This window comes from Coenobita brevimanus, chromosome 115 (assembly GCF_032717465.1).
Source record: "Coenobita brevimanus isolate Jiangsu-jjx chromosome 115, ASM3271746v2, whole genome shotgun sequence".
In the NCBI taxonomy this organism is placed as follows: domain Eukaryota; kingdom Metazoa; phylum Arthropoda; class Malacostraca; order Decapoda; family Coenobitidae; genus Coenobita; species Coenobita brevimanus.
Window position 1 is genome coordinate 5,932,501 of NC_137068.1, and position 10,000 is coordinate 5,942,500.

Consider the following 10,000-nt stretch of genomic DNA (forward strand, 5'->3'; position numbering starts at 1 on the left):
TAGTAGTTGTATTATAGATTGCATAGTAGTTGTATTAGTAGTTGTATTACAGATTGCATAGTAGTTGTATTAGATTGCATAGTAGTTGTATTAGTAGTTGTATTACAGATTGCATCGTTGTATTAGTAGTTGTATTTTAGATTGCATAGTAGTTGTATTATAGACTGCATAGCAGTTGTATTAGTAGCTGTATTATAGACTGCATAGTAGTTGTATTAGTAGCTGTATTATAGATTACGTAAGTAGTTGTATTTGTATTAGTATAGCCCATGTTTTCACCTGAGGGGCATGGATCACTACTAGAACTTGTATACACAGTCCTGTTGGCATGGAATTCAATGGGGCTTTGATGTGAGGTGAGGAATACCGTAGACTTAATTGGTTAGTAATCAGATCATGCCTTCAGTCTGTCTCTGTTTGGCCACTACATGATTAAGTTGGACTTACGAAAGTGAAGGGAGAAAAGCGGGTGTGAGTAGTACATGGTAACACACACACACACACACACACACACATACACACACACACACACATTACAACATTATCCCTTCACACGCATCTCTCAGCTCAATTTCTCTTCGTACTTGACCAGCATGGGGAAAAATTATGGCTCCCGCTTTTACTCCCACCCTGCACGAACCACCATTCCCATTTTTACAGATACATAATAAAAATAAGGGAAATAAATACGTAAATAAGGATTACGTTATCTTTACTACCCATACCTCACCACCTCTACCCATACCTCACCACCCCTACCCATACCACACCACCCCTACCCATACCTCACCACCCCTACCCACACCACACCACCCCTACCCATACCTCACCACCCCTACCCTCACCACACCACCCCTACCCATACCTCACCACCCCTACCCTCACCACACCACCCCTACCCTCACCACACCACCCCTACCCACACCACACCACCCCTACCCATACCTCACCACCCCTACCCTCACCACACCACCCCAACCCTCACCACACCACCCCTACCCATACCTCACCACCCCTACCCTCACCACACCACCCCTACCCACACCACACCACCCCTACCCACACCACACCACCCCTACCCACACCACACCACCCCTACCCTCACACCACCCCTACCCACACCACACCACCCCTACCCACACCACACCACCCCTACCCACACCTAATCACCCCTACTCACACCTAACCACCCCTACCCACACCACACCACCCCTACCCATACCTCACCACCCCTACCCCCACCTCACCACCCCTACCCCCACCACACCACCCCTAACCACACCACACCACCCGTACCCACACCATACCACCCCTACCCACACCTCATCACCCGTACCCACACCATACCACTCCTACCCACACCTCACCACCCCCACTCACACCTCACCACCCCTACCCACACCTCACCACCCCTACCCACACCTCACCACCCCTACCCACACCTCACCACCCCTACCCATACCTCCACCCCTACCCACACCTCACCACCCCTAACCACACCATACCACCCCTACCCACACCTCACCACCCCACCTACCCACACCACACCACCCCACCCCTACCCACACCTCACCACCCCACCTACCCACACCACACCACCCCACCCCTACCCACACCTCACCACCTCTACCCTCACTCACCACCGCTATCCACACCTCACCACCCCTACCCACACCTCACCACCCCTACCCACACCTCACCACCCCTACCCACACCTCACCACACCTACTCACATCTCACCACCCCTACCCACACCTCACCAACCCTACCCACACCATACCACCCCTACCCACACTTCAAAATATCGTAAAATAACCTGCGAGTTAAAATATCAGATCTCTTGGAAGCTAATGTATACCAAGCAAGAAGTGATGCGACAGGGGTAAACCGGCGTGATAAGAGGGTTCTGATATACGTAGACTATTATATATATTTTTTACGTCACCTCAGCGACTAAATGGAATGAAGTTTTTAGTTAAGAAGTGATGCGACTGGGGTAAACCGGCGAGTGATAATAGGGTTGTGGTATACGCAGACTTTTACATACATCATTTACAACATTTCAACGACTGAGTTAATTTATTTTATCTTTTTTATTTTTTCTGCAGTAAGGCGTAAAATCATAAAAAAAAAAAAAAAAAAATGGTCACTACTTACCCCTCAATACAGCTTCAGTTCTGTCCCAAATTTTTCTTACCTGCAAGAGAAAAGAAATGATTTAGTGTACGGTGTGTGTGTGTGTGTGTGTGTGTGTGTGTGTGTGTGTGTGTGTGTGTGTGTGTGTGTGTGTGAGAGAGAGAGAGAGAGAGAGAGAGAGAGAGAGAGAGAGAGAGAGAGAAGGGTAACAACTTTGAGGGTGTGTGGGGTGGTAAGGGTGAGGGGGTGAGGGTGTGGGGTGGTAAGGGTGTGGGGTGGTAAGGGTGAGGGGGTGAGGGTGTGGGGTGGTAAGGGTGAGGGGGTGAGGGTGAGGGGGTGAGGGTGTGGGGTGGTAAGGGTGAGGGGGTGAGGGTGTGGGGGTGAGGGTGAGGGGGAGTGGGTGAGCGGGAGGGGGTTAGGGGGAGGGGGAGGGGGTTAGGGGGAGGGGGAGTGGGTGAGCGGGAGGGGGTTAGGGGGAGGGGGAGTGGGTGAGCGGGAGGGGAAGGGGGTTAGGGGGAGGGGGAGTGGGTGAGCGGGAGGGGGAGGGGGTGAGGGGGTGGGGGAGGGGGTAGTATGAGTGATGGTCAGTGTGGAGTTCAATTTAGTGTGATTTGTGAGCTGTGTGGGACCAGCTAGGGTCATATCCCCCCCCCCCTTTATATATATATATATATATATATATATATATATATATATATATATATATATATTTTTAATGTTATTGTTATCAGTTTATTACAGTTGTAAAGTTGTTTGATCGAAATGTGAGCGTCTGAATTTTAGTAGTATAAGGTTATTGGAGACTGAATCATAACTCAGTGGCACAGAGTACTTAAAAATGACTTCAGAATATGCTATATTTATGTCGTATACCCAGTCCATATGACCTCATAATAATATGCTATACTTATGTCGTATACCCAGTCCATATGGCCTCAAAATGATCATAAAATTGGCCAAAATGCAAAATTTTCTTGGGGGGTGTAAGCCCCCCGAACCCCCCAGCTGTACGGACTCGCTGCGCTCGCCAAAGTCATGGGCTGAAAAAAAAAAAAAAAAAAAAAACAAAAAAAAACAAAAAGGCCCCCCTCCTTTTCAAGTTTCAGGGCACGCCACTGAACAGGTGCCAGGATCTCTGCTGAGGAAGCGTTGTGGTGTGGCTGTGGATGTGATGGGAAGCGTTAGGAGAAACACACTGAGGTGGTTTGGCCATGTGGAGAGGATGGAGAGTGAGAGACTGACGAGGAGAGTGTACGTGAGTAAGGTGGTGGGAGGGAGAGGGAGGGGGAGGCCAAGGATGAGATGGAGGGATGGAGTGGAGAGGTATACGTGAGACGGGGGTGTGAGCTGGGAGCAGGGCAGTGAAATGGCGTTGGACAGGGCGACATGGAGGCGATTTGTTTGTGGCCACCCCTTACGGAATTAAGGCGTCTGGGAATAGACAGATAGACAGATCTCGTTATTTATAGTCGCGACGCATGACTCTGAGGTTGTTATTATCGTGCCTGGCGTGGTAATGAGTGCCCGGTGTGGTAATGAGTGCCCGGTGTGGTAATGAGTGCCTGGTGTGGTAATGAGTGCCCGGTGTGGTAATGAGTGCCCGGTGTGGTAGTGAGTGTCTTTCTACCTCCTACAGCAATCCCTAAACACAGGGGCGCACCCAGGAATTTTCTAAGGGGGGGCCCGTAGTGAGGTGAGGTCAGGTAATCTGATAATTACTGGGAGGTCATATGCAGGTGTAGAGTCAGGCAGCTGCTGGCTCATGTGTTACTCTTTGTTCATACTTGCCAATTTTTCATGTTTTGCTGTTCTCGAAATAACTATATATAAATTTTTAAAGGACCCAGAGAGCTAAGGGGGGGGGCCGGGCCCGGGCCCCCCCCCACTGGGTGCGCTCCTGCGAGGCTAAACACCACCACTAATCCTGCCTTCCATCCTCCTACAGCAATCCTTAAAGACCACCACTAATCCTGCCTTCCTCCTACACTAATCCTGCCTTCCTTCCACCTACACTAATCCTACCTTTCTTCCACCTTCAGTAATTCTGCCTTCCTCCTACACTAATCCTGCCTTCCTCCTACACTAATCCTGCCTTCCCTCCTCCTACATTAATCCTACCTTCCTTCCACCTACACTAATCCTGCCTTCCTTCCTCCTACACTAATCCTGCCTCTCTTCCTCCCCCAGCAATCCCTGTGTTCCGAGATGGCAGAGGAGTTACGGTTCGCCATGAAGTGCCACGGATCCAGACAGCGTCCCGCCCTGAAGCGCAACTGTTCCCGCTGCGCCCCGGGTTCCACTTACGTTCCCGCAGCCGGCGCAGACGTACCGCAGGCGAACGGCGTGAGTGCTTTCTTCGTCACTCAAAGCTCCGTTCCCTCAAGCCAACGCCATTCCCAGGCCAGAAACCCCACGACCCCTAATACTACAGAGGGAGCCAGCACAGACCACGACACCTACTCCCTACCTGCTGATTTGACACCCCCTCCCCCTCCCTTCCCCTACCCCCCTCCCGTCGTACCCCCCTCCTCCTCCACCTCCCTCAGACGTCCCTCCATACCCCTCCCCCCTATCGCGTCCTCGTCCTCCCTCTCCTCCCTCCCCCCTCCTCCATCCCCATGATACATATTTCTTACCTACTGATACTTCTCCCCTTTCCTTCCCCAGTTTTCCTCTCCCTCCATACCCCTTCCTCCTCTCGCCTCCTCCATCTCATCTTCCTCCTCCATATCCTCGCTATCCAACCCTTTCCCCTGTTTCCTTGTACTCTCCCCCCACCCTTCTATGCCCCTCCTCCTCCGCCAACTTCCTCCCCTCCCAGGCTCCCTTCCCCATTCTCATCTCCCTGCTCCCCCCCCCCTCTCTCTCTCTCTCCGTCTCACTGTGGCTCCCCCTCCCTCCCCTACCCTCTCGTTCCTCCGCATCCCGTCATTATCTTCTCAAAATATCACTTTCTCTTTACATCTCTCCCCCTCTCGCCTACTCCCCCTCCCTCCCCCCTCTCGCCCTCCCTTCTCCTCCCTCCCCCCTCTCGCCCTCCCTTCTCTTCCCTTCTCCCGTCTCCCTCCCTCCTCTCCTCCCCGCGTGCGTAGAATATAAAGTGCCTAAGTACAGTACTATCGTAAACCCTTTAAACCGGTGACGTGGCGCTGGATAGGGACGCCTTAAAGTGGTGACAAATTACACACACACGTCCCTCCACTCCCTATCCCCCGAAAGGACGATGGTGGAGTGCAGGAGGATAGCGTTTTCAGCCTGCAGTCCACTGAGTTCACGTTAATATGAGCCTGGGGCCAAAATAAGAACAAACCATAGATATTATTACAGTCTCGCTAATTACAGCCGCTTCTATTCAGCTTATGGGAGATTTAATGAACTTCAGATCAGATAAATCCTTCCTTAATCCCCTAGAGAACTTCGCTAATCCTAAAATCCTACAAAGGAAGCAGGAATCAGCTGAATTACGTCACCGGACTGAAAGGGTTAATCCGTTGTATAGGAGTAATGGTATAAGGATATGTATAAAAAGTAGATTTGCTTGTACAATAGTGATGAAATAATGCGCACACAGAGATGCACAAATACACATGCACGTACGCTTATAAATTCACACATACACAGAATACACATACATACATACATACCGACAGCTCCTAGACACACGGATACAAATAAACACATACGAAAAAAACACAAACAAACACACACACACACACACACACACACAGAGGGAATCACAAACCCACTGACGTAAAAAAACTCCTCGTCCTTTTCTCTCTCTCTCTCTCTCTCTCTCTCTCTCTCTCTCTCTCACACACACACACACACACACACACACACACACATACACACACACACACACACACACACACACATACACATACACACACATACACATACACACACACAATCTATCCTCCTCAATCGCACAAGTTAGCCGTATCCCGTTTTCTATGCATTATACTTCAAGACTAAAGCGGAGACTGACTTAAAACTCCCTATAATAAGCAGGTTTATATATTTGTCTGATATTGAGTCATTTTTAGAGAGGAAGCATATACTGGAGCATTGTGTGTGTGTGTGTGTGTGTGTGTGTGTGTGTGTGTGTGTGTGTGTGTGTGTGTGTGTGTGTGAGAGAGAGAGAGAGAGAGAGAGAGAGAGAGAGAGAGAGAGAGAGAGAGAGAGAGAGAGAGAGAGAGAGACCAACAGATTATTCCAAAACGAGACAATAATAATATCACAATGAAAGAAATTGAAAACGTAATGATGAAGACCAAAAGAAAAAAAAGCAGTGTAACATATCCCTCATAATAATAATAATAATAATAATAATAATAATAATTGTAATAATAATAATAGTTTCCCATCGAGACTAATCTTAATTCATCTTGGCTGTTCTGACTCTTGGCTATTATTATTATTATTATTATTATTATTTTTGTTCCGGGCCTTAAAGAGACTAACACTGACTTAACATTGACTTAACTCTTAATTTAACTCCCTCATGTGGAATTAAACTAACAGGTGTCACCGCGGTCGGAAAAATATACTCTTATATCATCTCACACTCTTTGTAATGTAACTCTTCCTGGGGAGGTTGGAAGAAGTTCAGCTGTTGCCTATCTTGACATTGAGACAGCTCCCCCCCCCCCATGCTAAAGGGTCTTTGTATGCGGCGTGTGTTGGGAGTGTAGTGCTGTATGGTAGTGCGACCTGGGCAGTAAAGGAAGAGGATACTCGCAGGCTCAAACATACAGAAATGACAATGATTAGGTGGATGTGTAGTGCGTCCTTGAATGCGAGGCCTGGGGTAGGTTTACGATTGAAGAGTTGGGAGGAAGGATGGGACTGGAGTGTTCTGATGTGATGTGGAGGGGTAGAAAGAGGTGGTTTAGAAGGGAGAGTACTGGTGTTGTGATGAGGAGGGGTAGATTGAGATGGTTTGGGAGGAAGGATGGGACTGGAGTGTATTGGTGTTGTGATGAGGAGGGGTGGATTGAGGTGGTCTGGGAGGAAGGATGGGACTGGAGTGTATTGATGTTGTGATGAGGAGGGGTAGATTGAGATGGTTTGGGAGGAAGGATGGGTCTGTAGTGTATTGGTGCTGAGAAGGGGTAGACTGAAGTGGTTTGGGAGGAAGGATGGGACTGGGGTGTATTGGTGTTGTGATGAGGAGGGGTAGACTGAGATAGTTTGGCATGTGGAGGGGATGAAGGACGACAAATGGGTGCGGAAGGCGAGAAGTGTGAACGTCGGGGATATGGTTGCTAGAGGTTGACCGAAAAAGACCTGGGACGAGGTCAAAGAGTGTGACCTCAGGGATAAGTGACTTAACAGGATGGCTGCCAGAGATCAAGCAATGTGGAGAGCCGCCATTAAGTGACCAAGGCCAACGCATGCAAGGTCGTTTTAGCCTTTATTAACGAAACGAGACCACCCTTTTCAGCATAAGTAACAAAATGACATTAACCAACCCTATCCAAAAATAAATCGCTAAGGAAGAGGTGCTAGGGAGCTTCCTTAACTGACGAGAATAGACCTAAAATCTATTCTTTCACACGAACACATTAAATCTTTTTCTCTTAGTTTTTTATCAGATTAAAAAAAATCACCTTTTCATTCTCCCTTTTCTCGTCCTGTTTTTCATACCAATGCTCCTCCTCCTCCTTCCCTTTCTCCGCCTCCTCCTCCTCCTTCCCTTCCTCTCCTTTATATCCCTTCTCCATCTCTTCCTCCTCCTCCTCTTCCTTCCTCCTCCTTTCTCCGTTTCATTCGCCTTCTCCTTCCCCTCTTCTTCCTCCTCCTACTCCTCCTTTTCCTTATCTCTTCCTCGTCTCCTCTTCTTCCTTGTTCTTCTCCTCTTTCTGCTCTTCCTCTTCTTTTCCTCCTCCTCCTCCTCTCCCATCACTTCGTCTTCCCTTTCCATCTAAGACACTTTCCTAAGACTATTTCTAGTTCCTAAGGTTTTTACACACATTTTATTCTTGGTGACAACTCAGTAATAATAATAATAATAATCATAATAATAGTAATAATAATAATAATAATAATAATAAATAGCAAAATAATAATAAAAATAAAATAACAATGACAATATCAATAATATCAATAATAATAATAATAATAATAATAATAATAACAACAACAATACAAAATAAATATTAATAATAATAATATTAATAATCATAATCATAATAATAATAATAATAATAATAATAATAATAATAATAATAATAATAATAATAATAATAACAACAACAATACAAAATAAATAATAATAATAATAATAATACCGTTTCTCCATTCTCAAAAGGTCCATATAATCCTTTCTAGGTCCATATATAAATTTTTTCTGTTCATATATAACTTTTTTTTGTTAATTTCTCTCTCTCTCTCTCTCTCTCTCTCTCTCTCTCTCTCTCTCTCTCCATCCTCTTCCTGCCTCTATCCTCCTCTTCCCTCTCTCTTTCTTCCTCTTTTTCTCCTCCTCTCTCTCCTCCCCATTCCTCCTCTTCCTGACCCTACCCTACCTTTCCTCTTCCTCTCCCCTCCTCCTCCTCTTTCCCTCCACCCCTTCCTCCTATTCTCCCTCCTCTTCCTCTTCCTCTTCTTATTCTGCTTATTTTTCTTCTCAATTTTTCCTCTTCCTTTTCCTCCTCACTTCTCCTCTCCTCTCCTCTCCCTTCCCTTCCCTTCCCCTTCCCTCCTCCTCTCTCTCTCTTGCTCTCTCTCTCTTTCTCTCTCTCCTCCCCACCCTATCTCGTCCCCTCCCCATTCTCCTCGTCTCCTCTCCTCTCCTCCCCCTCCCCCCCCTTTCTCTCTCTCTCTTCCTGGATCTTCAAAACCGAAGTGAAGTTTAGAATAAATGAAGTAGGAAAGGTGCTGGGAGGAATGAAAAAAGTGTTTAGATGTCGTTCGCTTAGAATGGATGTAAAGAGAAGGCTGTATGAGGGTGTTGTGGTACCGACTGCATTATATGGGGCTGAAACATGGAATATGGGTGTAGCAGAGAGGAAAAGATTGAATGTAATGGAGATGAGGTGTCTGAGGAGTATGTGTGGAGTGACGCGTATGGATCGGGTGCGGAATGATGAAGTACGAAGGAGAACTGGAGTTGTACGGGAGATGGCTGGTAGAGTTGAGCAGAGGGTGTTGCGATGGTTTGGGCATATGGAGAGAATGGATAATGAGCGATTGGTGAAAAAGATACCTAGATCTGATGTGAGTTGTGTAAGGCTGAGAGGAAGACCACGAATAGGATGGATGGACAGTGTGAAGAGAGCGCTGGATGCGAGAGGGATGTCTGTTGAGCAAGGAAGAGTGGCTGTGAGTGACAGAAATAAATGGAGAGAAATTGTGAATGAATAAGTGATGACGCAGCCCTGAGGGGGAATTCCCTCCTACATCCCTAAAATCCCTTAAATCCCCACCTAATCACTCCTAGGCACGACGCGTCAGGAAGCTCCCTAACACCTTTTCCCGAGTGATTTATTTTGCTTACTACACCTTACTCCCTTCATCTATATATATATATATATATATATATATATATATATATATATATATATATATATATATATATATATCTTACTCCCTTCATCTATTATATATATATATATATATATATATATATATATATATATATATATATATATATATATATATATATATATATATATATATATCTTATTCCCTTCATCTATAATATATATATATATATATATATATATATATATATATATATATATAAATCCTAATACTACCATACTCTGCATAAATCACTAAGGAAATGGTGTCTGGGAGCTACGCGCAAATGGATATTAACCAGCCATATCCAAAAATAAATCGCTGAGGAAGAGGCGTT

General features: G+C 46.3%; 1 protein-coding gene across 1 annotated transcript in view; it reads left to right on the forward strand.

The window, feature by feature from the left end:
• Positions 1-10,000, forward strand: part of LOC145418634 (glutamate receptor ionotropic, kainate 2-like) — a 148,991-nt gene that overhangs the window by 130,188 nt on the left and 8,803 nt on the right. The window contains exon 21 of the mRNA XM_080286997.1: positions 4,324-4,479. Within this exon, the coding sequence (XP_080143123.1) occupies positions 4,324-4,479 (156 nt within the window). The remainder of the gene's footprint in view (positions 1-4,323; positions 4,480-10,000) is intronic.